This window comes from Elephantulus edwardii, unplaced genomic scaffold (assembly GCF_000299155.1).
Source record: "Elephantulus edwardii isolate Elephantulus edwardi_28Jun2011 unplaced genomic scaffold, EleEdw1.0 scaffold00113, whole genome shotgun sequence".
Taxonomy (NCBI): Eukaryota; Metazoa; Chordata; class Mammalia; order Macroscelidea; family Macroscelididae; genus Elephantulus; species Elephantulus edwardii.
In genome coordinates, this window is record NW_006399863.1 from 2,748,689 (window position 1) to 2,776,396 (window position 27,708).

The 27,708-nt window shown below is 42.9% G+C and overlaps 1 protein-coding gene across 1 annotated transcript; it reads left to right on the plus strand.

Moving 5' to 3' along the window:
* Window positions 1-1,608: 1,608 nt before the first annotated feature.
* DNASE1L3 (deoxyribonuclease I-like 3) lies at window positions 1,609-27,708 on the plus strand. The gene is made up of 8 exons (XM_006892283.1): window positions 1,609-1,746; window positions 11,323-11,411; window positions 15,024-15,113; window positions 16,179-16,291; window positions 19,321-19,433; window positions 22,157-22,314; window positions 27,176-27,272; window positions 27,592-27,708. Exons 1-8 carry the CDS (start codon window positions 1,609-1,611, stop codon window positions 27,706-27,708), a joined length of 915 nt encoding a protein of 304 aa, XP_006892345.1.

Here is a 27,708-nt window from a genome sequence, read left to right on the forward strand (position 1 = left end):
AGGGCTGGGTGGCTAGAGAAGTGCTGCAATGAATGAATGGAAATCCAAATTCTCTGTAAACGTTCATTAAAATTATTTTAAAAAATTTTTTAAAAAAGGTCTGTAACATGCAAAAAATTTGCACTATGGTTTGAAGCCTCCTTAACATTTCTATGCCTGATTATAAATATTCCTAGGGAACTCTGACGGTAAGAAGTTGGGCTGCTAACCCAAAGGCACTTGGTTCAAATCCACCAGCTGCTCTGAGATAGAAAGATGGGCAATCTTCTCTCATACAACTTACAGTCTGAAAATCCACTGGTGGGTCAGCTACGAATCAATTCCAACTTATAACAACAACACAATATATAATTAGAAGATGCTCATTTATGGAGCAAGATAATATCGCCTACTTCATCCAATCTACCTATTCCTAGTAGTTAAACCAGGCATACATGGAAATCAGTTTATAGACAGGCTGGGTAATTGATCTCACCAGAAACTCAGGAACTATTCTGTCCTTTTGTGTCACATTCGATGCAATCTCTTTAAAATCCTGAGCTTGGTGGACCAGAAGGTTAGGATACTGACTGAATCTATGGGAATATGTACTTTTCCATATTTGCAGTAACTTGGTCAACAACACCGTCACTCCAAAAAGAGGTGGTAACGTGGATCCAAGCACCAGTTTCAAGTTATTCTCACTGCCCAAGCTTTCCACCGAAGAGTTTCTGTGGCAGATGCCTGCGAATCTCTCCTGGATTTACAACTTGATTGCACTTTACAATTTATTTGCATTTTAGATCTTCACATCTCCCTGTCCAAAGCTCGAAAGGCCACCTGGGCTGAAATCCTGTAACTTATGCAAACACGTCCTTTCTCAGGGCCACACAGCTGTCAGAAACAGTAAGACACTATTAGGATGGCCCATAAACGCTTTGGTGATCCTCAGGGCCCAAAGGTATTCTGCTGCCCTCTTCTAGTTAATCAGTGACGCTTTGCCTGGCCACACACTGCTAGTATTAACTCATGTGCACTAAAACGACCTTAGAAAGTCTGTAATTCAAAACAGACTTGTTAGAGAGTTGGTGCCTGGGTGTGTCCAGGGACAGCTGGTCTCCACAGTTCAGTGTTAACAGAAGAGCCAGCAAAATTTCCTAGATTCAAATGTATTGGACTCCAATGACCCCTGTCTCACTGACCACTAGCATCAGGTGTAGTCCTTTCAGAAGGCAGCTCAGACCACCTGAGTTCAAGTTCATCAACTATTAGAAAAGCCCCACAAAAAACAATCAACAACAGGAGAGTCTGTCAGATACTGTAGCAGTGATGGGAGGCAAGGGACATAGCAAACGGTCTTAGCACGGGAGGAGGTGCTTAAAGTTAAGCAAGGCAATTTCCTCATCACAGTAATCCAAACAGGGGCTTCTCAAAGGCTAGCCCATTTCCTTGGGGAATGAAACTGGAGCTCTTCAGTTCCTCAGAGAAGTGAAAGCAGCAGTCAGGAATCCAGTAATTCCTGTTATCTGCAGGCTTTATAAATCAGGGGAGCCGAGACGGTGGCCAAGATCCTGGCTCACCTGCTGCTGCTGCTGTCTCCTCACGCAGTCCTGAACCCGAGACGCAGGGATGTCCTGGCTGCTGCCCCGGCTGCTTCTCCTCCTCTCCATCCAGGGCGCCCTGGCCCTGAAGATCTGCTCTTTCAATGTGAGGTCCTTTGGGGAAAGCAAGAAGGATAACCAGAACATCATGGACATCATCGTGAAGGTGAGCCCCCCTCTCCCAGCTGAATGATGGCAGGACACTCCCTTATGCCCACTTTACTGCTTTCAGATTCTAGGACACTCAAAAGGCATCTAGTTCAAGTCAGCTCTTAGAGGGAAAGGCTCGCAATGTTGTAGCAATAATAATTGCAGCAATGACAACAATATCTCCTTCACCTCTGGGTGCCTCCCTCTCTGTAAATTAGTGATAAGTGTCACCTCCACGAGAGAGCGATTAGAGTACCTATCCCACCCACTGCTATCAGGTGGATTCCAGCTCATAGCAAGCCCAAAGAATACCCCATGGGGTTTCCATCCTTTATGGGAACAGGGCACAGCATCTTTCTTCCAAGGAGCAAGTGGTAGACTTGAACAGCTGACCTTCTAGTTGGATGCCTAGTGCTTTAACTACTGTGCTTCTAGGACTTCTTTGTGAGGAATACAACAGTTGGTAAATGAAAAGCACTTTAAAGAGCATCTGGCTCATAGTAAGTCCCGGATTGTTATTGTTAAGTGGATTCTGAGCCGTATGGACCCTCTGTATAAGAGGGTGAGGCACTGCACAGTCCAAAGCCATCTGCACGTTCATTGCTATGTTTGAACACATTGTTAGACCTACTGTGTGGATCCACCTTTTCTATTCTCTTCTTAATTCTCACTTTACCAAGACTGGTCCCTCCTGATACCTGGTACCTTCAAAGAATGTAAGACAAAGTATCACATCCTCAGTGCCCTCTAAGGAGCATTCTGGCTGTACTTACTCAGAGGCATGGTTGTTCTCTCTTCTGTCAGCCCCACTGTATTCTCACTACCCTTCAGCAACACCATGATTCAAAGGCATCAATTCTTCTTCACTAAGGGTTGGGTGGTGGTGGTGGTGGTGGTGGTGGTGGTGGTGGTGGTGGTGGTAGTAGTAGTAGTAGTAGTAGTAGTAGTAGTAGTAGTATAGTTCTTCCTACGTTAATAAATGCGTGCATCAGGCACTTTAAATGACATGGTTTCAAGTTATCACTCTCTCCTGGAGAATCATCATCTCATGTAAAGGATGATGAACAATGAGATATTAGGTAACAATATAAAGCTGGTGGCTGGTGGAACAGGTATGGCAGCCCAGCCTGGCCTTGGCTTTAACCATCGATGCCTCTCACCCACTCTTTGTCTTCCTTCCTTCTTCCTTTCCTCCTGCTCCTCCTTCCTTTCTAGTTCGATCTCTATCGCTTTTCCCTCTTTTTAACTCTAGAGTCTAACCTCTCTCCATCTCACTAATGTTGTCCTTGGGCATAACCATCAGGAGTCTGCTCACTCTGGGATCACTTGACAGGCTCCCTCGGTTTTTAACTGGGCACTGAAAACCTTCCCAGGACTTTGATAGGGTGGTTATCACCTCAGAAAGCAGCAGGGGGGATGGTGAAAGAACCTGGGGTTGTTTTTTGTTTAATTAATTTTAATGAAAGTTTACAGAGACTTAGGGTTTCCAGTCATTCACTGTTGCACTTTTCTCCCTGTCCAACCCCCCTTCACTTTTCTTGAAAAGAAAGAAAAACTCTCATTGTTATGTAATCCCTCTCCCCAAGTCCACTCCACTGTGCAGCCTTCATTCTGGACTTCTGTAGTAATGACAATAATACCCAAACATATATCTCATTTAAACAGTTCTCTCCCTCATCTGTTTCAATGCAGTATACATCATTCCTTCCCCCCTTTTCTGTCTTCCCTCAACCCCGATGTCAGTCCTGTTTTACAACCATGACCCTAAGCAATTTAACGGCAGCCCGAGGTTCACATCCCTCTTGCCAGCTGCATGAATTGGGGAAGTTACCTCTCCCCTCTGAGCCTCCAATCCCTTTTAGTGGAACGGGCTCTCACAGCCTGTAGCATCTGTTAGCTGGGAGCACATGTGAGGTTGAAGGCCCCAGAAGAGCTCAACAAGGCAGGTGTTGACACATGAGGGTCACTGTTACTATGAGACAAAGCAGATTAGCAACAGAGCTGCTGTGCATTCTCCTTACTTAGATGATTCACTCTCACTGGTGGGCCCTGCCTTGGATGGAGCCCAGGGCCTTCTAGGTGTGGTTGTTTGGCTGTGACAGCCGTGCTAAGCCTGTGGCTCAGCAGGGAACTCTGGCAAAGCAATTCTTTGCCTGCCTTCCTCACACATGGCTGCAGGGAGCCTGGGCATCCCACCGGGTTCTCATCACGTCCCGCACTTGCTCAGCTTGGGAGGGAGAGGGCACCACAGACTTGAGAGCCCTCTCTCTGTTCGTTGGCAGTTCCTCCGCAGGGAGCCCACACTTGGCATCGGTCCAGGGCTTCTATGCCTCTGGGAGTTGGCCAATGGACAACAGCCAGTCACACCTAATACCAAACGTGTCTGAAGGTTTTGGCTAGGCTATAAAACCACCTGCAGACAGAGGCCAGGCCCAAACACTCCTAGAGCCACCAAACAGCTAAACTCAAACCCTACAAATTCAGAATAGTGATATTTACGTGGTCCATTGAATGAGTATCTAGTGTTAGTCAAGTCTTTCACATCTTTATTTAATACTGGCTGGTGCAAATGGTTAATGTGCTCAGTAGTTATACAAAAGGTAGATTTTAATTAGAGATTTGAGTTCACCCAGAGACACTCAGAAGAAAGCCTGAAGACTGGGAGTCCTATAGAGTGACACACATGGGAAGGTAGAATCGAGTCAGTAACTCAACAGCAACTAGCAGCTCACTGACCACCACCACACAGATGGCATTGACCACCACACAGATGGCATTGCTCACACTTTCTAAAGGAGGAAACAGAAGCTCAGAGAGAAAGAATAACCTGTCCAGGTTTCGATGTTGTTGTTATGTGTTGTTGAGTCACCTGTGACTCATAGTGGCCCTCTGTACAGCAGCTCTGAAGCCCACCCAGTCCTGAGCCAGTCACACTGACTCTGACACACATACCCCTATTGCCCCAGTTACTGTAGCAATCCATCTCATTCAGTGTCTTCCTCTCTGAGCTGCCCCTCCACCTTCTAAGTATGATGTCCTTCTCAAAGGATTGATCCCTTCTGGCCACGTGCCCAAAATAAGTGAGACAGAGCTTCAAAATCCTAGCCTCCAAGGAGAAACTTGGTTTCACCTTCTCCAAGATAGACCTATTTGTCTTCTTGGCGGTCCATGATATGTTCAAGACTCTTCTCCATCACCACTACTCCAAGGTGTCTATTCTTCTTCTGTCATCCTTAATAACTGTCCAGCTCTCTGATGCATAGCAAGTAATTGCAAAGATGATGACCTGGGTCAAGTGCACCTTAGTCTCTAGACGGCCATCATTGTTTTTGAACACTCTGGACAGCAGATTTCCCCAACACAATTTGTCTTTTGATTTCCTGACTGCTGGTATGAAGAGAATTGATTGTGGAGCCAAGCAAGTTGTAATTGCTAACAACTTCAATCTCTTTTCCGCTGACCATGGTGCTGCCAATTGGCCCAGTGGTGAGAACCTTTATCTTCTTGACATTGAACTTCAATTCATACTGAAGACTACAGTTTTTGCCCTTCTGCAGCGAGTAGTTTAGGTTCTCTTTAATTTCAGCAAGCAAGGTTGCGTCATCCGCCTAATGCAGGTTGTTGATGAGTCCTCCTCCAATCCTGATTCCACATTCCTCCTCATAATAGGTCCTAAGGAGAAAAGTGAAACCAAACCCAACCATGTAACCACAGGCACGAACATGACCTTCCCCTCTTGCACGCTGGACTGTCACTTCATGGGAGAGTTCAGCACACCCTGTTGTTATTATTAGGTTACCTTCATTGGAGTAGGTGGAGAGTCAAGGAGACTTACCACCTCCATGTTGGTTGACCAGGTAGGGCCAGTTCTTTAGATGCCAAACCCTACTTGGGTGAGTCTCCTTCTGTCTAGTCTTCAGTTTGTCCTTTAAAGAGCAGAACTTGTTCATCTAACAAGCACTCACGAAGGTCCACTTTGAGAGTGATACAGTTCTAGGCATCAGGGATGACATGATGGACGTGGAACATATTGTTTCCATCTTCATGGAGCCTATTAGATATGATTATTCTAGGTCCAGGAGTGCTTGCCATGTGCTGGGCACTTACAGTGCAGCTTTACAGTCCCTCTGATTACCAGGCTCATTTTGCAGATAAAGCAACTGGAGCTCAGAGAGGTGGGGTAAGTTGGTCATGGAGCAAGGAAGTGAGGGCTGGAGCCAGGTCTACTCATGTATTGGAGGCAGAAATAGGGTTCAGGAGCTGTCCTCTGCCATGGAGTTATTTCAAAAGACCATCCCTTCTGTTTGCCCAGGACCATTTTTATGAAACTTCTTAAAAAAAGATTCCCCCAACATTGGTCACTTATGGTCAATTACTTGCCCATGTTGATTACATAAGTAGTCAGAAGTTGGACTTGGTTGGGAAATCTATGTAATTCAGGTTCTGTGGAAGTCCTGTATTCAGTTCTTCTGTGGCTGTGCTAGAATGGAGCTACAGGAAATAGATTTTTTTCCTGATCCTCTGGCTTAAAATTACATCAGAGAAAGCACAAGCTAGAATGATTTAAAGACTAGAGAGGGAATAGTTACTAACAGAAGAGGCTCACAGTATAATGTGAAGTGTTTTGTTTTATTTTGTTTTTTAAAAAGGCAAGTCCTAAACTGGATGATAAACATTGTCACTGCTAAATCAGCACCTTGTCTGTGGTGGGCACTGGGCAGGGCACTTTCTGTAATGTCCCTTAATGTCCAAGTTGACCCCATGTCTGGGACTTGTTGCAGATGGGGAAGCTGGAGAAAAGGGGGTTCTTAGGTCACTTGCTAAAGGTCACACAACTGATGAAGTTGACATGAATACAAAACCATCTAATTCAAAACTCAAACTACAGTGCAAATTTCATACACATAAGCAAAACACATTTCTGGGAAGGTGACAGAGTCGTGGATTCACAGGTCAGCGAACTTTAATAGCCTTCCCTGTCTTTTCAGCATCTTCCAATTCTTCTACAACAAGCAGCATAGTTTTTGAAGGTGATAGTAAATGTTTTTGCATAAGGATTGATGAGGATATTTGTTTCTATTTTGCTGAAGGTGTTAAAAGGAAGCTTTAAATGTGAAAAGCATTTGTATGTTAGGGACTTCCTCACCTATTTTCACTTACATCCGATGCTATTGAGGATAAAGTTGCGACAAAAACAAGGCTTAGGATATTGTAAAGAAGTTCTGGAGACATAACACATAACTTAGAGATGAGCAGTTTGAATCCGTAAGTCTCTGGTGGAAGAAAGATGGGCAGTCTCCTCTCCAATGATTGGACACTGATGGAAGGTCACTAGGGGTTGTCACCAACTCAATGACAATGGATTTGGTTTTCTTTGGTAAAGACTGTTGTATAGAACAGAGCAGCCTCTTGATAGAAATCTATTGGGTGGATCAGCCAGTGGCTGACTGACTGGCTGGGTGAATGGATGGATGGAAGCTAATCAGCTGCAGTTAGAGGTCCCGTTCCCAGGAGACTTCTGCTGTGGGATCTTGAGTCACTGCTTACTACAGTGTTTATTCTAGTCAACAGGAAATGCTCCCACACTTCCCAAGGAAAGTGGCAATCAGCAATTCAGAAATGTTTGCTATGCAAAAAAAGGAATTGTTGAATCATAAACAGGAAGCATGGGACCTCAACCTCTCCACTAGGAAAGGGCATCTAGATGAATGGTTCCTATAGTCCTGCATTCCAAGCCATAGCCTTTGCAATTAGTTGCTTTATGTAAGGAAGCTGGACAATGACTAGGGATGATAGAAAGAGAATTGATGCCTTAAAGCTGTGGTGCTGGAGGAGAGTATTGAATTTACCATGGACAGCCAGGAGAACAAAAAAGTTCATCCCGGAGAGGTTAAAACCAGGCTGCAAGGAGGGACCAGTCCTTGGAGAAGGACATCATACTTGGAAGAGGGGAGGGACAGCACAAGAGAGGAAGACCCTGGATGAGAAAGATTAACTCAGTGACTGGGGTAATGGGAGTGGGTGTATCAGAGACAATAAGATTGGCACAGGATAGAGCAGTGTTTAGGGCTGTTGTACATAGGGTTGCTATCAGTCACGTGTGACTCAATGGCACATAACAACAATGGCTATAATAGCCCTGCACTGATCAATCTCACTTTAAAAAGAGACCTTTGTCATTGAGGAGGACCGGCCACAATGATGGGCTGATATTCATGACTGTTGAACGTGGTGGTCAAGAAGGAATGACATGAATTTTTCAGTGAGTTAAGTTCTCATTTGACAATTTTTTAAAATTTTATACTGATTTATTTACAAAGTTTGAATACATTATTTTTCACCAAAGATGCTTCCCATTTCCTTCACCCCACCACCCATCGAATTGTGTAACCATGATTTACCCTCTAACCCCCATCCTCTCCCCTCTATTTCCACCCTCCCCCTTCAATTGATAATTTCTACATAAATTATTTAGTGCTATTCATTACATTTCCCCACAATGCTTCAGCATTCTCTTTAATTGCATTTAGCTTGTTCTGTTCCGAAGATTCTAGTTTCCCTGTATTTTTATATTTTTAAATAAAAAAAATAATTCTTTTTCTTTTATTTTGGTTTGTATACAAAATCCATATACATTATGTTTCATTTACACATATTGTTTCATGCATCCCTCTCTTCACATTGTGTTTCATAGTATCATTCCCATCCATACATTGTATTCTCCAAAATTAATCACCACTGATCCATGCCCATCATTACCCCAACTTCTCAGGTCCCCACTGGATCTTTCCTAATTTCTTCAATTCCTTACTCTGCCTACATAACTGTATGCCCTCAAGATTTTACTCCCTCTCATTCTTCTGCCCCTTATCTTTTCATCTCTGCCCTAGAGTCATTGTTGGCCTTTGGTCTTTGACAGATGTGTGTGTGTGTGTGTGTGTGTGTGTGTGTGTGTGTGTGTGTGTTTAATGGAGCATCATCCGCACAAAAGGCATCAAAATTGGCAAAGAAGAAGTAAAACTGCATTTGCAGATGATGTGATCCTATACAGAAGAATTTCCAGAAGACTGGTTTATAAAAGGCAGGGAGCATGATTCCCCAAAATCTGCTTCCCTGTCCAGAGACCATCATGGTAGTTAAAGTGTGGACATTGATTATTTAAAGAAAAAACGCTGACAACAAAATTTGTAGAACTTTCACAGTAGCCTCACCTGCCTGGAGCCAGCTGGTCGGTGCAACTGGTACCATGCTGTATGTTGTAAAAAGTTTGTCTTGCTTCGAGAAAATGAACTAAGACTATTATCACTAGTATTACTTAAGCACTGAAGGAAAGTTAACCCCTGGCCATGAGTTCCAGAGACAAACAGGAAAAGGAAACAGAGGGGCTCTAAGAGAGGCTTAAAGGAGCTTTAGTTTCATAAGAAAATGAAAACTATGCAGAATTAAAGGAAAAAGGTGTGGTTTTGGGGCCTGTCATCTTCAAATGTTAACCTTTCATAATTGTACTCAGTGTTTATGTTAGTCTGCTCACATGAGATTGAGTCTTGGAAACCCTGTGTGGCATTTCTACTCAGTCCTTCCGGGTCACTGAGTCTGAGCCAACTTCAATAACAGTAGGTTTGGTTTTGGTTGTCCATGATGTAGATGTGTGACATTTTATTTATCCACTCATCTGGTGATTGTCATTTGAATTAGTTCTACCTTCTGCCTACTGTGAATAATGCTGTTATGAGCATTGATGTACAAAAGTCAATCTGAGTCCTTGCTTTCAAAGTCTCTAGCAGCGGAATTGCTGGTGGTGTGATAATCTCGTGTTTAAACTTTTGTTACTGTTGTGGACCATTGAGTAGGAACTGCCTCGTAGATGACCCTCCAATAGGTTTTCAGAGCAAGTAAATCACATGGGAGAAGATTGTTCATCTTTCTTTAGTGGAGTAGCGGGTAGATTTGAATCACATATCTTTGGGTTGGCAGTGCAACTTCTTACCTCTAAGGCACCAGAGCTCCTTTTAACCTTTTGAGGAGCTGCTGAAGTGTTTCTCACAGCGGCTCCACCATGTTGCAATCCCACCACCACTGGATGAAGGCTCCAATTTCTCCATATCCTCTCTAATACTTGTTTTCACTTTTTTATAATAGCCATCTTAATGGGTATGAAGTGGGACCCCACTGTGGTTTTTTTACACTTTCCTAATAGTCAGGAAATTAAAAGACGTATTGTGATGGGAAAGTCTGCTGTTAGGGACCTCTCCAAAGTACTGAAGAGCAATGGTGTCTCTCTGGAGACTAAGGTGCATCTGATACAGGCCATGGTCTTTGCTATCACTTGTTATGCATCAGAGAGTTGGACAGTGACTAAGGAGGATAGAAGGAGAATTGATGCCTTTGAGGTGTGGTGCTGGAGAAGAGTATTGAGGGTACAATGGACTGCTATGAAAACAAACAGATTCATCCTGAAAGGGTTAAACCAGGCAGCTCCCTGGAGGCAAGGATTCTGAGGCTCTGTCTAACATACTTTGGACATGTTGTAAGCATGGAGAGGGACTTCATGCTTGGTAGGGTGGAGGGACAGCACAGGAGGGGAAGGCCCTCTATGAGGTGGATTGGTTCAGTGACTGGGGTAATCCGGATGGGTGTGTCAGAGACAGTGCGATTGGCACAGGACAGAGCTGAGTTTAGGGCTGTTGTACATAGGGTTGCTATGAGTCACAGGCAACTCGATGGCATTTAACAACAACAACAACGATGTTGATTGACACAGTGACTGCAGCGATGAGCTGGAGAGTGTCAGAAATTGTGAAGATGGCTCAGAGTAGGGCAGGGCTCATCCGTTGTTCATAGGGCTGCTATGAGTGGTACTCTACTCGATTATGCCTAACGACAATAACAACAGTGATTTTGAACATCTTTCCATGTGCTTGTTGCTCATTTGTATACTTTCTTTGGTAGAATGTATATTTATTAGTTCTTAATAAATGATTATAATCATTCCTAGTATTATATCATTTTATGCATATAGTATCCAGTGTGGGGCCTTTCACTTACTAAATTTTTAATAGATGTTTAGGTTTACTCTTGTCCTTGTAATTCTTCAACCAAAGCTAAGATTTGAGGGGTTTTGACCATGGTCTTGGGTTGCAGAGTTTGAAATTCCACCTTGATCACTTTCTAGCTGCGTGGCTTTGGGTCATTTATGTATCTTTCCTTGAGCTTCAGGCTCTTCATGTTTAAAATGGACATAACATAGCAATTACCTCAGGGAATCTTTCAATTCTTCCACAGAAGAAATGTTTCATTTAATAAAGTAATGTGATAGCTAAAATGTACTAAAGGGCCAATAAAAGATCCTGCTATTATTAATAAATAGGGAACTCTTGTGGCCTAGTGGTAAGAAGCTGCTCTGCAATCCCAAAGGCATGTGGTTCAAGGCCACCGGCCACCCTGCGGGAGAATGGGCAATCTCCTCCCATGTGATTAACTGCCTCTGAAAACCCACCAGAGGGCCAGCTACAGGGCAGTTCTGACTTGATGGTAAACAACAACAACTTTATTAATAAGTGGCCTCAATTACCTGGGAACTCTCTCTCTGCAGATCATCAAGCGATGTGACATCATGCTCCTGATGGAAATCAAAGACAATAACAACATGATCTGTCCCATGCTGATGGAGAAGCTGAATGGGTAAAGAGAGGAATTGGAAAGCGGTGGGGAGGGAGGGGAGCAGATGTTCAGGCCCTCCAATAGTTGCAAGATGAGAGTCAAGAGCACTTCACCTCAAAAGCCCCGGGAACTGAAACTAGTGTGGGAGCCACTCCATACTCTGACCACCAGGTCACATGGCATCTGACACCATTAGCTATAGTGTTAGACCGTAGCTGCCCAGGCATCTAATACTACTAACTATGGGCTTAAGAAAGCTCAAAAAAAAAAGAAAAGAAAGCTCAACCTTTTCGTTTTAATGTAATAAAGCAAAATAGGGGAAATAAGTGAGGATTAAAAACGAAAGTAATGAAAGCCACAGAGCAGAGTCTATCCTAAAGATTGAAGGTGAACAGTAGAGAAAAAGGGCAATAAGAGTAAGTCATTTTGGAATATTATACAGTTGTTAAAAATCATACTCAGTTGAAATAGCAAATGTTTTGCTTGTGTGCATATTAATACAATAAAAAAATTCATGCTTACTACAAAATAAGTTGGCACTATAACATGTTATCTGGAGGCACCTGGAAAAAGATATCATATTGGGAAAAGTTGAGTGTTGGTGAAAGAGAAGATGACCGTAAATAAGGTGGATTGACCCAGTGACCGCAGCAATGGGCTTGAGCATGGTGGAGGTTGTGACGATGGAACACGATAGAGCAAAGTTTCTGTCTGCTGTTCAGAGTGTCTGTGAGTCTTTGTCGACTCGACTGTATCTAACAACAATGTTCTAACATAGAATAATGGTCACCATATACTGAAAAAAACAAGTTTAGAAGCAAAGCTCAAGTAGGTCCTATTTTAGTGACCACTTCACACCAGATATGAACAAGGCTGTGCTAGTGTTTGTATACAGGAGCTCCGGTGGCATAGTGGTATGTAGTTACACTGTCAACCCAAATGAACACAGTTCAAATCCATCAGCTGCTCCACAGGAACAAAGATGGACAATCTTCTCCTTCATGGTTTACTGCCTCTGAAAACCTGCTGGAGGGTCAGCTATGAGTCAGTTCTGACTCCATGGTGCATAACAGCAACAACAAATGTTTGTGTATAGTAGCTCTGGTGGCTAGTTGTAGGGAGTTGCACTACTAACCTCTCTCATGGTTTGAATTCGACAGTAGCTGGGAGAAATAGGGACAATCTCCACCCCCACCCCCACACCCTCAGAAAGCCGCTGGAGGGTGAGCTATGATTTGATTCTAATTCAATGACAACGAAAGAGTTGTACTTGAGCGCTCAGCCTAAACACGAACTGTTCCTTGACAACTTACTTTTTGACTGGATCAAGAGTGGTTTAAATCAGAAGTTCTTCATTTTCCATAGTCGAGTTCCAGTCCAGGACTGGAGCCTCAAGTTGCCTAGGATGACTGACAACTGAATCTCACTTTCTTGTCTTCTTCCTGCTAGTGGTTTGTGTTACGTCTGAATGTTCATTTGTGGACGCCCCTGAACAGGAGTTCAGATCCAGCCTTCAGCTCATAGAACTCTGGTCAATAATGAGAAAAATTGACTCAGCTTTGCTCTTGGGCTAAAGATTCCTTTTAGGAAATTTTCCAATTGTCATGGAATTTCCATCATTCCACCATCCACATCATTAAGTTAGACTCTAGTAGTCTCTTCAGTAGTCTTTTGAAGATCTTCCACTCTGAAGACTTCCTCTTGGACTGGAGAGCTCTGTATCGATGTTCTGCTGCTATTCATGGGGCTTCAAGGGCCATTATTTCAGAAGTGAATGCCCAGGTTTGTTTCCTAAGTTGTTCTTACTCTGAAAGCTTTACAGAAACCTGTCCACCAAAGATGATGCTGAGTTGAAAGTATTCCAAATGCTGTGGCATAACTTCCAGAATCACAGCAGAAGACAAGTAGTGGATTTAATTCTTAGGTCTCATTTTTATCTAGTTTATCTCCTGCTGTTTGTGCATTTTTAGTTATGTCTGGTAATCTATTTATGCAATTTATTATGGCCTTGGCAACTCAAGGGCACTCTGCTGGCATAGCCTACAGGGAGTTGTGCTCAAGGAATCTGATGGCTTAGTGGTAAGGAGTTGCACTGCCAACACAAAGTCAGGAAGTTCAAATCCACCAGCTGCTCCATGGGAGAAAGATGGCAAATCTCTTCCCATACAATTTACATCCTCAGAAACCCGTGATCAGCTATGACTCAGTTCTGACTCAACGGCATGAGTCTTTTCATAGCTTTGGTACCAGAATTTGGTTGCTTCATAGTGTGAGTTTGGGAATATTCCATCTAATACCTTGAGTAGTGTTAGTGTCAGCTTTTCCCTGAATGTTTGGTCAAATTCTCCAGTAAAGCCATCTGAGGGAGGACTTTTTCGGCTTTTAGGGGGGAGTTTTTGTTTGGTTTTTCTGATCTGTTAAATTTCTTCTTTTTTTCATGGATCTGTTTACATTTGCCACCTCAGTTGTCATTTGTTTATATAGGTGATAAGTTTCTAGAAATTCATCCTTTAGTTCAGATTTTCAAATTTACTGAAGTATACTCCTTCATAGTACTTTGCTATTATTCCTTTTATTTCAGCTTGTTCTGTTGTGACACAGTCTCTCTACTTTCTTGTTCATGTTATTTGTATCTTTTTAAAAATTTTGTTACATTTTCTAGTGGTTTGTTCATTTTACTAATTGTCTCGATGAACAGACTTCTATTCTCATTGATTCTTCTGGTTTGTTTTCTGTTTAATTTCTTTCTGCTCTAATCTAATCTTTATTAATTCCTTTCTTCTAATATGCTTTTTATGTTGATCTTTTTTTTCTAATTGTTTAAATGGCTAGGTGAAGATGTCGATTTTTAATTCTTTCCTCTTTTTTTGATGTGTGCGTATTGCTATAAATTACCCTCTGGATACTGCTTTTGCTGCATCCCAAATTATTTGCTTTATTTTCTTTTTATATCTATTTGATTAAAATAATTTTAAAATATCTTCTATTATCCTGGAGTTTTAAACTGCACATTACTCAGTTTTCCCCTGTTCTTGTTACTGACTTCTAGTCTCATGGCATTTGTGAAGTAAGAAATACTTTATACTATTTCATTGCCTTTAAATTTATTAACAGCCTAACACGTGGTCTGTTCCAGAGAATGACCTATGTGGGTTGGAAAAGAATGTGTATTGTACTGTTAGTGAATGTAGTGTTCTCTATATATTTATTATGGTCCTGTCCTCTTTTTTTAGTTCTTTCCTCAGCAAGGTTTCCTGAACTATAGTTTGGTCACTTGCTAAGCCATTTTGTCCTGTTTCTTTCTGTGATTTGAAGTTGTCTGTGGTTTCTGAAATGTTGTGATGTTACTGTATTTATTTCTTGACTGGGTGTTGGCTTGCTTCATCCTGATTGTAGTTTGCTTGTTTGAGTATATATACTGGGTAGGTAAGGCAGGTGTGCTACTCCACTTGCTAGTTTGGCAGCACTGGGGTGCTCACCACTTGTCTCCAGGTAGCTGGCGGGGGGGGGGGGTAGTAGGGATGACAGAGGGCGTGTCTGTTTGCTGGAGGGAAGGAGGGGCAAGGAAGTGCCACCATCTGCCAGAGAATGTTTCTTTTTAAATGTGTAATGAGAAATCTTCGTGTTTTCTAGAAATCTAAGGAGAGGCACAACATACCGCTATGTGATTAGCTCTCGACTGGGAAGAAACACATATAAAGAACAGTACGCCTTTCTCTATAAGTAAGTAATCTGTGCCACCTGCAATAAGGTCCACTTAGACGTCAAGTCTGTTACTTGAATCAATATGTTTCTCTTTTCCTCAAAATTTGATTTTGATCTCTAACTAGTTCTTAATATTCATCAAAATAATTGCTGTCACAATTGCCACTGATGTAAAATACTAACTCTTCAAACTAGGGAACACAAATAACTTCTTGACAATTTGTTTTTGTGGTTGAACCAGGGGCTACCTGAATCAGTGGGTCTTTATTTTTTTTTTTGTAATCCAGTTTTAGTCCAGGTCTGGAGATATGAGACATGAGCTACCCGGTATGATTGATTCTTGAATTTTAAATTCTTGTTTCCTTTGTGCTAGTGTTTTGTTTTAAGCCTGAAAATTGACTGTAGGTCCCCTGGGAAAGAAGTTCAGATCAGGTCTTCAGCTTTCCAAGGGATCTGGTAGTTATTGTTATTATTGAGAAAAGTTGACCTAGGTTTGCTTTCTGTCTAAAGATCTCTTTCAGGAAATGTTCAGACTCTCCTGGAATCCAGACTTATTGAATCTATTGAGGCTGGAACCTGAAGCTTCTGCCCTTAGATACTATTTAAAGTTTAAACAAACAGACAAACAAATTCTCCTGGCATCTTCTTTAAACTTCTTTAAATAATAATTTACCTTACTTAGTGAATGTCTCGATGGCACATAACAACAGTGAATGTCTACCTTGAGCACTGTGCTCTTTTTAAAACACTACATATGGTATCAAATTGACAACAGCAACTCAAATGAATAAATAGAAAACAGAGGGGGTAGTGATTTTATGTTGATGTGAGAGGAGCAATTCAGAAAAGGAAGGTGAGAACAGTTGCACAATTTGAATAATGTAATCAGTGAATAATATAATCACTGAATTGTACATGCAGAAATTATTAGTGTAGCTCTGTTTTATATATTCTTAAGACACAAAAAAGAAAATCAATTACTCATAAAACAAAATCCCTTCCAAGGCTTGAGCCTGCTTCAGAGGCTTTTGAATCTTTGCTTCTTGAAAATGAGAAAAAAAAAAGAACGTCTTTCTCTTCTAGGGAAAAGCTGGTGTCTGTGAAGAAAAACTATCTCTACCAAGACGATCAGCATGGGGATGAAGATGTGTTTTCCAGGGAACCCTTTGTGGTCTGGTTCCAGTCACCACACACTGGTGAGACCCACAAGCCTCTTGTGCAAGATGAGAGGTGCTGGACCTTCCTGGATCCCCTTGAACGGGCAGCAACCCCAAGTGCACCCTGTCATTCTGGGGTTTTTGAAGCATCTTCAGGGAAACATTTGGCTTGGGACTTGGTACATCTTTTAATAACTCCATGTGGAGGATGCAGTTTAGTTTGATGGTTCAGGCTTCTAACTCAGAATGACATGTCTTAAGACCTCTCTCGTGAGAAGCCCACCTCCAGAACTGGTGCCATCGCCGTTTTCTTTGGAGCATTTGCTGCTGTTCTTTGCCATCAAATTGGAACCAGCTCATAGCTGAGCCTCCAGCAGGTTTCCCCAGGCTGCAAAAAGTGCAAGAGTACAGTGTTCATCTTTCTTCCTTGGGGCAGTTGGTGGATTCAGACTTCCAGAGAGGTGCCACCTTTGGGCTAGCAGCTCTAGTCCCTATGGACTATGCCATCAGTGCTCCCCTTTTTTGTTGTGGGGTGCTATCAAGTGAAGTTTTGACTCTGAGTAACCTCAGGTAGTAGAGTAAAATTGGCCAGTGGCTTTTCTAAGTCATCATCTTTACAGGAAGTGGTCCCCAGCCCTCTTTTATGGAATAACTGAGTGGGTTCGGAACACCAACTTTTTTTAGCAGCTTAACCACTGCACTGCCAGGACTCCTAGCCACTAACAAGTATTGATTCCTGATTAAGTGTCAGCCACCATATTGGCATGGCTTCCTGTAATTCTTACAATAATCCTACAAGATGGGGACTACATTATTTCCACTTTACAGTTAAGGAAACACAGGCTTTAGAACATGAAGTCACTTGTCCAGAGTTGCCCAGCCACTCAAGTATGTGCACCTGGGTTTTAACCCAAGCTTTGGTGGTCTCGTGGTAAGAAGCTACACTGCAATCCCAGAGACACTCAGTTTGAATCCACCAGCTGCTCTGCGGGGGATGGATGGACAATCTCCTCCCATGCAGTTTACTGCCTCTGAAAACCCACTGGAGTATCAGCTGAGTCAGTTCTGACTCAACAGCACACAACGACAACTACTACTATGGGCTCAAGCATGACAGGATTTATGAGAATGGTGTAGGACAAGGCAAGATTCAGATCTTTACTCATAGGGTCGCTATAGTCCTAGTTGACTCAACGACACCTAACAACAACAACAAACCATCTCCAGTACCCATGCCCTTAACCATTACACAGCACCTGGTAGAAAGATAATACTTAAATTCCAATTTTGGATTTGAATTATACAGAACTGAATGTTAATTCAGCACCTGCTCCATGCCAGGTCTTGATCCAGGAACCAGCGAAGACAGACAGGTCCCTGGCCTCATAAAGTCATAGTGTAGTGAGACAGACAGCTAATATACACAGAACTGTGAGTACTTACACCGATTATTTTAAGGCATCCTGAAGCTGTCAAGTTAGCTATTTTTAAGCAAGAGTTAATTAGCTTACAGACAGGTAGTGATTCAGGAAAACAAACACAGAAGAACAGAGATTAACCAAGGAGGTGGGTGCTGCCGAGGACAAGAAAAGCTCTTCACATAACAGGGACAAGGATGTCTTTGTCACGCACCATTCGTATGTGGGTGACTAGAGCTGTGTTCTCACGCACCTCCCTAAATGATCATCTCTTTTTTCAAGGGGACCTTTGCGAATTGTTAAATACTCTGGGGTTTCCAGAGACTTCACCTTTTCTCCCCAGGCTGTGTCTCTCCCTCACCTGGGACCCTACCACTCAGATCCAACTTGGGCAAGAAAGCCTCCCACGTCCTTTTTTTTTTAAAGAAAATCTCCTATGTCCTTTTGATCTGGAATCAAACACAAAGGAGTTGACATTGAAACTCACTGCCATTGAATCAACTCTGACTCATAACCATCCTCCATCCTGACTCTGAGGCTGTAAATCTTAACAGAAGGAGACTGCCTGTCTTTCTCTCAAGGAGCTGCTGGTGGATTCGAACCACCAGAGAGACCCACAGTGTTTTGTTTAGAAGAGCAACATGCTGTGAACCTCACCATCAGAGTTGCTATCTTTTCAGTCATTTCTTTATTCGTGCGTGCATTCAGCCCATGAACATTTTCAACACCTCCAATGGCTGAGGCCAAGAGTGTGAGCGAGAAGGACCAGCCTGTCCTGAGAGAGGCGAGTCAACCAAAAAAGCAAAGAAAACAGAAGGAAGCATATAGTTTGCATGGGATAGCAGGGGTTTCCTTGGGTAGGGCAAACAGGCAAAAGGAGCATTGATCATGGGGTGAGAGAGAGGGCCCAGTGGGGCTAGGAAGAGGATGAGGAAGCAGAGTAGGGGTTCAGGACACAGGCAGCCCAAGTTCAAGTTCTGTCTTCTCTGAGCAGCTATGTGTCTGAAGCAGTGACTGTGCAACAGCCCCCAACTCATAATGTAGAAATGCAGGTTCAGTGACAAATGGGGGTAAAGCCCCAGGCAGCTGTGCTAGGAGACAAAGGTGAGCAGACCAGACCTACCCCCCCTCAGGTGCCCTCCACCCCTTCCTGCTGCACAGGTTTTTCAGCACACCAAAAAGACCACTGTATTTTAAAATAATTGCATGCTCCCTCCATTCCATTACAAAGGAAGTATACATTGATAAACCTTGTTCTAGTTGTCATTGTTTTAATTAGGAGAAAAAAAGCATTTTTCCTTCATCTAAAAGACAAACAGCCACATTTAAAAAAATTAGGCACTTTTTTTAATAGGAAAGACATATTTGCAGAAAATGAGGAATTAAGTACACCCACAATATCAGCCAAGAACACTGTCTCACAGCTTTCTCTGTAGTTATGAAAGGGCCAGCGGGAGGGGAGAGGGTTCCAAACAGCCTGATGACTCAAAGTCATTATAATCTCAGCCACTGGCTGGACCCTCTGGAAATGAGGAGACCCAGTTCTCCCCACAGCCTGTGTCTCTAGGCTGGGGTTCCTGGGGCGTGGAGCTGGCTTCCTTTGACCTGCACTGGGGACTGTATGACCTCCCTTTCTCTCTTGCTCCTCAGCCATCAAGGACTTTGTGATTGTCCCCCTGCACACCACTCCTGAGACATCTGTTAAAGAGATTGACGAGCTGGCTGATGTCTACATGGATGTGAAAAGACGTTGGAAAGCTCAGGTAATGGCCCTCTTGGTTGTTGAGTTCCCATCTAACAGGTCTTTGATGGATGAATATCAAACACCCAGGGGAGGTGTGTGGACTACCAACACTCTGCAGGTTCTGATTTGGCCTCTCCTGGGTCTGGGTGTCCTTATGCTAAATTTGCCCTAGGAAGTCTTGAGAATGCATACCCTGCATGACCCTACATAGCTGTTAAGGCATTATTCTGAGACTTGACGTGCACAAATGTGTGGAATCCCACCAGAAATCCCATGAAACAGAACCTTTTATCCTTTCCATTCAGTAAGTGAGAAGAGTGAGACACAGGGTAGGAGACTTGTGGTTATAAGTGTCTGAAGGTCAAACTGGTTCAGAGAGAGAGACACCAATAGAGACATTTGTTGGTTCATGTAATGAAAATGTCTAGGAGTAGTTCAGGCACAAATGGATAAATGGATGCAGGACTCAAAACAAAGACATCAGAACTTGATTTGTCTCTCCCCACCCCCTATCCCCATCTCTTGAGCGTCGTTTCCCCTGAGGGGGCTCCCTTTAAAATCAGGCTGACTTGCCCTTGGGCTGGCAAGATGACTACCAGTAGATCAGAGTCCCAGGACTGAGTCTTATTGGTTCTGGTTGGGTCACGTGCTCATTTTGAACTAATCACTGTGTTCAATGGGTTGAGCTTCTCTGAGCCTTACTACCTGCATCTCATAGAGAGAGGTACAACTCTCTGTGACTGGGAGGGTCTGTGAAAAGTCTCTACAAGTGTAGAAGTGTTCCAGAGAACACGGTGCCCCATAGTCTTTCCTCCTTCTAAGATCTGATTCCTTTAGTACCCTTTCCTTCTCCTCTCAGTTCTCTGCTTAAAGTATAAATGAGTCCAGTAGAGATGGACACAGTCAACCGAGAGGGACTAGAAGACACAAAGTGTGTGTTTCATTGTTAGTAGGTAGCAAAGCAAGAGAAAGATGCACTAGCTCATTCACTCCTTCTTTATATTATTAATTTGCCTATCTGTGCGTTGCTGTACAGAGGTAACTCGTGGTTGCTGTGATGCTGAAGCCTGTGACAGTGATGTGCCAATCGTGGTAATGGGCACCCATGGTGGACAGTGTTGGCTGGAGCTTCCCGACTAAATCAAGCCTGGAAGCAGGAGCGGCATCCACTTCCAAAATGGCTTGCCTCTGGAAACTCTATGTACGAACAGTGCTCAGGCTGTTCGTTCATAGGGTCGCTATGAGTCGTCTACAACTCGACGGCATTGAACAACAACATCTACTTATTAAATGGTTTAGTTTTTTGTCAAACATTCTTCTACATGGTATAGCACTGGTCTGTGCATTGCTGTACAGAGGTAACTCATGGTTGCTGTGATGCTAAACACTGTGACACTGATGTGCCACATGTGATGATGGTTGCCCATGGTGGACAGTGTTTGGTGGAGCTTCCCGATTAAAACAAGCTTGGAAGCAGGAGAGGCATCCATTTCTGAAATGGCTTGCCTCCAGAAACTCTATGAACAGTGCTTGGGTCTTTCATTCATAGGGTCACTATGAGTCATCTACAACTCAACAACATTTAACAACAACAGCAACTCATTAAGAATTTCTTGAATGTCTATTAAGTGCCAGGCACTGAAGGGACATTACTGCAAAAGAATGAAAAAGAAGGAAGGCTCTGTGGGATGAGGAACCCTCAGACAGATCCATCAGGACCCGCTCTTGTCTTCACAGCTTGACTTCTTAGCTGTGGGGCTTTGAGCAAGTCTCTTAATTCTTCTCATGCATGGTTTCTGGTAAATCAGGGTTAATAGTTCCTTCTACCTCCCAGCATTATTGTTATGAGATTTAAATTAAGCTTCATAAAATATGTAACAGTGAACCTGACACCAAGAAGGCTCAGCAAATCTTGCCTAAAATGAGTAGAAGCTGTCATTACAGGGGTTAAAGATGACACAGTCCTCAACCGCTCCCAATAATCTCAGGGGAAATCAAGCTCAGTGAGGTCAAAAGTGTTTCTGAAGAAAAATACTAGAATCAGCAACAGCTCCAAACAATAGCACAAACAAGGAAATGTGAAGCTTCCTCTGGATCATATATGTCAAAATCCTATTCCAAGAACTGTAGAGGGAAACATATTTTCTGAGATGGAAAAATGCTGCTGATGACTTCAGGATAGGGTGACGCCTACAGGCCTGCCCCTTAAACCCCATCCTAACGGCCCCAATAGCCAGGATTTCCGCAAGAAAGGACTCCTCTTTAAAACGTTAGGCGAGACAGAGCTTGATGTTTCATTTCTGTTGCACACGCCACCCAAGTTTACCTATCTTACTTGGAAGTAAAAGGTGTTGATTCATTCTTAGGTTTGTTTCCTACAATCATTGTAACCAGAGACAAAAGCCAGGAAGGCACACACTAGCGGATTCTTCTGTTCCCACCTCATTGCATGCTGAATTATAGAGGCCTGTGACTAAGAATCAGAGGGGAAAAACAACAGCAAATATCCTCCTTCCCACCAAAACCACCCTCCCTTGTACACACTCAGCTTGTCAAATGCTCGTCACAACTGTGACTCAATTCTAAACCATGGCTGCTTCTTTTAAACAGCAAAAAAGAAGGGAAGACAGACCTCTTTGTTTGCCAGGTGTAGGAGGTGCACACACTGCTAGCAGTTCTGAGCTAAAGCATCCTGCAGCAGCCTACACCCACCAGGTGACAATCCCATATTGTGCCTTTCAGAATTTCATTTTCATGGGTGACTTCAACGCCGACTGCAACTATGTCCGCAAGAAGGCCTGGAAGGACATTCGCCTGAGAACTGATCCCGGCTTCGTCTGGCTGATCGGGGACCAGGAGGACACCACAGTCAAGGAGAGCACCAACTGTGCATATGACAGGTATAAGGCATCAGGGAGCCCCTCCATGTGGTGCCTCGGCATGCATGAGGAAGAGCGCCTCCTCTGGGCAGACGATGCATCACCAGGGCAATTGGCTTTGAAAGCAGAAGCAATTAGATTTCAAGTGTTTAAACTGTGTGACTCTATTAGTTTCTTAGATCTATCATTACCACAGCCTCGAAAGAATAGAAATTTGCTTTATCAAGAGGTTGTTATTCCTGTTATGCACCTATGAGTCAGAACCGATGCATAGCTGACCCTCCAGTGAGTTTTCAGAGGGGAGGAGATTGCCCATCCTTCCTCCACTGAGCAGCTGGCAGCTGGTAGATTTGAACCTCATGGCTTTGGGATTGTAACACAACTTCTTAGCACTAGGCCACCAGAGCTCCCTTTATCAAGAGGCCAAATATCCAAAATCAAGGTGTTCACAGGTGTTCATTTTCTCTTTGAAGGTTCTTGGTGGGTGTATAAGTAAGGACGGGTGCTGCTGTAACAAATGTCACAAGCGAATTACTTTAATAAAAGGAAGTTTATTCTCTTATACGTTAGGAGGCTAAAATTCAGGGTATCATCCCCAGGTAAAGATTTTCAAGAAAAAGCTTTGTCATAAATCTTCTCTTGGGTCTAGGAGTTTCTTAGCACAAAGACCTCAGTCCAATGCATAAGCTCTACTTCTATCTCTGTTGTTGTTGTTGTTATGTGCCGTCGAGTTGCTTGGGACTCAAAGCAACCCTATGTACAACAGCCCTAAACTCTGCTCTGTCCTGTGCTAATCGCACCATCTCCAATACACCCATCCCAATTGCCCTAGTCACTGAATCAATCCACCTCATAGAGGGCCTTCCACTCCTGTGCTGTCCCTCCACCCTCCCAAGCATGATGTCCCTCTCCAAGGACCGGTCCCTCCCTCCTTACAAATGTCCAAAGTATGTTAGACGGAGCCTCAGAATCCTTGACTCCAAGGAGCCTATTCCTTTAATATCTTTTATATCTCAAAAGATATTGGCTGAAGATACAAACTAATCCTGTAACTTGCCTTAATAACATAACTGTCTCTAATTCTGCCTGATTGACATCACAGATATTGGGACCTACCATATAAGAGAATTACTTCAGATCACAACGTGGAACATGATGACTTAACACTGAGAATCATGGCCTATCCAAGTTGATACGTATTTGTGGGGGGAATATAATTCATTCTATAACAGTGGGAATGTTTGCTTGCTTGCCTCTTTTAACTTCTAGTAGCTGCCAGCAATTTTTTAAAAATATTTTTTTATTTTATTTTATTATTTTTATGTGCGTGTACCGTCAAATCAGATCTGACTGGTACAGGAGGAGATTGCCCCTCCTTCCCCGGCAGAGCATCTGGTGGATTCGAACCATGCACCTCTGGGATTGTAGTTGCAGCTTCTTGCCACTAGGCCACCAGAGCTCCCCTAAGCAATTTTTGATATATAGACACATGGCTCCAATCTCCATCTTTTTGTCATGTGTTTTCTTTGTGTGTTTGTCTTTATTTTCTCTTCTCTTTTTTTTTTATTTTCTCTTCTAATGTGGACACCAGGATGTTCTGGTGCCTTGTCCATTGGGAAGTGCCCTGCCAATCCAAGGGCCATGCCTGACATCAATTGATCTGAGGAGAAAGAGGGATAATACATGATTTACAGCCTCGAAAATCCAATGAAGGGTCCACTATGAGTCAATTATGACTCGATGACAATGATTTTAAGGTTTCTGAGTTATCCTTGTAAAAGCCCTACTGGCAGTAATTAAGAGCTTGGGTGCCAACAAAAAGATTGTCATTTTAAATCCATCTAGCCACTCTTCAAGAGAATCTGCTTGTATATAAAGAGTACAGCCTTGGAAAACCCACAGGGCAGTTCTGTTCTGTCCTGTGGGTTTACTGTCAGTTGGAATAAACTAGATGGCCCTGAGATTGGTTTGGGGGTTTGCACTTGTAAAGGCTTTGGGAGATTTTAAGCAGTTCCTCCCTTTGACCAGAATCATGCGAACACTAGTTATCTGCTCACTGGCAGCAGAGACCATAGTCAGGGAAGCTCTGAGGAGGGCCATTCCCATGGTGGTAGAGGTTCCCAGAAATCACCTGCTGCAGCGACAGCATGAGATGGCCATCTGTAAGACGACAGTTCCCATTTCCCATGTATTGAGGTCTGGCTTTCATTTCCACCCTACGGCCTCCTTTGTTCCTCTTGAAGCTTTCAGGGGCCATTTCCTTTGCAGAAGTCATTGCTCCCGCTCTTGAAAGTGGAAATAGCCCCAGCCCTGGGGCTGCAGAACCAAGGTGGGAAGTCACGAGAGACTCAGACACTTCTTCCTCCTCACCACAGCCCCATGTTGAGATAGCCACTGTCTACATGCACATCTGTGTATGACTTTGGCCAGGTCAAGTCCTTCCTCTGGCTGATTCTCCTTCTTTGGCCAATGAAGCAGTGGCTTAAAAAAAATACACCTTTTTGATAGAGCACTTTTAGTTTTACAGAAAGCACAGAGAGTTTCCATGTACTCATGCTTCCATTTACTGTGAGCTGGATGCCGCTGAAGTGATTCCTAAAAGTCAGAAAATGGGGAGAGGGGAGTTCAATGATGGTATTTTTTTGCTTTGTGGGTCTCAAACAACAACTTTAATAAGCCTCTTGCCTGATGTGAGAAACCTGCTTTCTAGATGTGTTAAAAGTTTGAATGACTGGAAACCCAAAATTTCTGTAAATATTCATTAAAATTAATAAAATAAATTTTTTTTAAAAGTTAGCCCAGTAATATAAATAGCAAAGAGGGATTATCAATGCTGACTCACAGGGACCCTACAGGATAGAGTAGAACTTCCCTGTAGGATTTCCAAGGCTGTGTGCGGTCTTTATGCAAGCAGAACACCTCCTCTTTCTCCCTCCTGGTGCCTCTGACCAGCCATTTGAAACTCTGACCTTACGTGAGGTTGCATCTTAATCTCCTGTGGCTGCCATAATGGTGTACCATGAAATGAGTGGCTATGAGAATGGAAATGTATTGACTCAAAGTTCTGGAGGCTTTATGTCCAGATCAACGTGTTGACTCGGCCATGATCCCTCTGAAATCTCAACAGAAGATCTTTTCTCATCTGTCTCAGCTCTGGTAGCTTCAAGTGTATCTTCATATGACTGTCCTTCCTCTTTCTGGTTCTGTGTCTGCTCTATTCTTACAAGTGGATTAAGATCCACTCTACTCCAGTGTGACTGCACCTTCATGAAACGGATAGCATCTTCAAAAACCCCATCTCCAAACAAGGTCATCTTCATTGTAGGTGACTTGGGAATTGAGCCTATCTTTTTTAGGGAGGCACAATTCAATTCATAACATGTGATGTCCATGTTTCATACAAAATCTATCTTCTTTTATGCCACCAGGCACACCTGTCTACACTGGGAAACACTGAGCTCATGGTCCTAACGGATCCTAGTTAGCTAACCAATCCTCATTAGCATTTTTTTAAATTATTCTGATTCATTTACAAAGTTTGAATACAATGTTTTTCACAAAAGATCCTTCCTATTTCCTTCACCCCACACACCCATCGAATTGCGCAATACTATGATTAATACTCTACCCCCACCCAGCCTCGTCCCTCTATGTCCACTCTTCCCTCCCCACTTTGGATCCTCAAACTCATTCAATAATAATGGTTTTATACAGTATTTGCCCTTGTGATACTGAGTTAATTTACTCAGCATAATGCTCTCCCACCTTCCCAAGTTAGATAGTAGTTTACTAAATTATTGCTCCTGTGTGCTGCATAGTATTCCATTGTACAAATGTACCACAACTTCTCAAACCATTCATTTGTGGTTAGACATCTGAGCTGTTTCCATGTTCTTGCAATGGTGAATATTGCTGCTGTGAACATTGGTGTGCAAGTTTTCGTTTGAGCCACAGTTCTCATTTTCTTGAGGTATATTCCAAGCAATGGAATAGCTAGGTCATATGGAATTTCTATGTTCAGCTTTTTGAGCACCAAACTGCCTTCCAGAGTGGTTGTACAGCTGTACAATCTCACCAACAAGGTAAAAGAGTTTCTATCTTACCACATCCTCTCCAACATTTATTACTTCTTGTCTTGTTAAGCTTTGCCACTGCTACTGGAGTGAGATGGTGCCTCATTGTAGTTTTGATTTGCATCTCTCTTATTGCCAGTGATTTGGAGCATTTCTTCATATGTATGTTGGTCATTTGAATATCTTCTTCTGTAAAGATTCTTTCCATGTCTTTTGCTCATTTTGTAATTGGGTTACCAGACTTTTTCTTGTGGAGGCTGAGGAGTATTCTATAAACATTCGTTATGAGACTCTTGTCTGAGATGGTATTGCCGAATGTTTGTTTCCAGTCAGTAGGGTTTTTTTCACCCTGTTGAAAAAGTTATGAACACAGGGATTTAATCTTTGGTCCCATTCATCAATTTTATCCTCTTTAGATTGTACATTTCTGGCTGTATTTGGTAGTCTCTTTATACCGTAGATTAAGGCTTCTAAGCTTGATCCAAACTTGTCTCTTATAAATTTTATCATTTGGGGCTTTACTCCCAAGTTTCTTATCTACCTTGAGGAGATTTTTGTGTACGGTGTGAGATGTGGATCCTGTTACAGCTTTCTGCAGGTAGCAATCTAGTTTTGCCAGCACCATTTGCTGAAGACCTAGTTAGCATTCTTGGATTCTGCTCCATAGGTTAGATGCTAACATATGCACCACCTAGGACCGTTGGAAGGACCAGAGTCATGTTTTCAGCCAATTCTACCTTCCAAATACTGACCTTGTTGGAAATTGGCTGGTGGACTAACATGACTGTTCATTCCTTCCTTTGCTCCAGGATCGTGCTTAGAGGACAAGAGATTGTCAACTCTGTTGTTCCCAACTCAAACGGAGTCTTCAACTTTAGGGAAGCTTATAAGTTGACAGAAGAGGAGGTAAGGCTGCCATCTCTATTTGCTACTGTCTTGGGAAGATGGATTGTTATCATCTTATAAGATTATCACTGATGACATAACATTGGGCCATTGGACCTCAAGTTTCAATGCCTATCACTTGATGAGACTTCTGATCGAGCCAGTTCAGGGACAACATTCACCAGTACTGCTTGGTGACTTTGAAATATGTTGGTGGCATCTATACTCCTTGAGTCTGAATTTGCTCATTATAGAAAACAAAAGCATTTGGTCCATAAGCACCACCCCACACCTCCCTCATCAGGCATCTCTTAATTGCTAAAGCTATTTCTCCTTTCAGGCCCTGGATGTCAGTGACCACTTCCCGGTTGAATTTAAACTACAGTCTTCAAGGGCCAACAGCAACTACAAAAAATCAATCACTCCAAAGAAGAAAAAAAAGGCCAACAGCTCCTAG

What these genes read in the sequence shown, in the direction of transcription:
- DNASE1L3 (XM_006892283.1), top strand. Translation starts at nt 1,609, where the DNA reads ATGTCCTGGCTGCTGCCCCGGCTGCTTCTCCTCCTCTCCATCCAGGGC. An exon ending in CAGTACGCCTTTCTCTATAA is followed by an intron (nt 15,114 to 16,178) that starts GTAAGTAATCTG and finishes TTTCTCTTCTAG; the next exon opens with GGAAAAGCTGGTGTCTGTGA. An exon ending in GTTCCAGTCACCACACACTG is followed by an intron (nt 16,292 to 19,320) that starts GTGAGACCCACA and finishes CTTGCTCCTCAG; the next exon opens with CCATCAAGGACTTTGTGATT.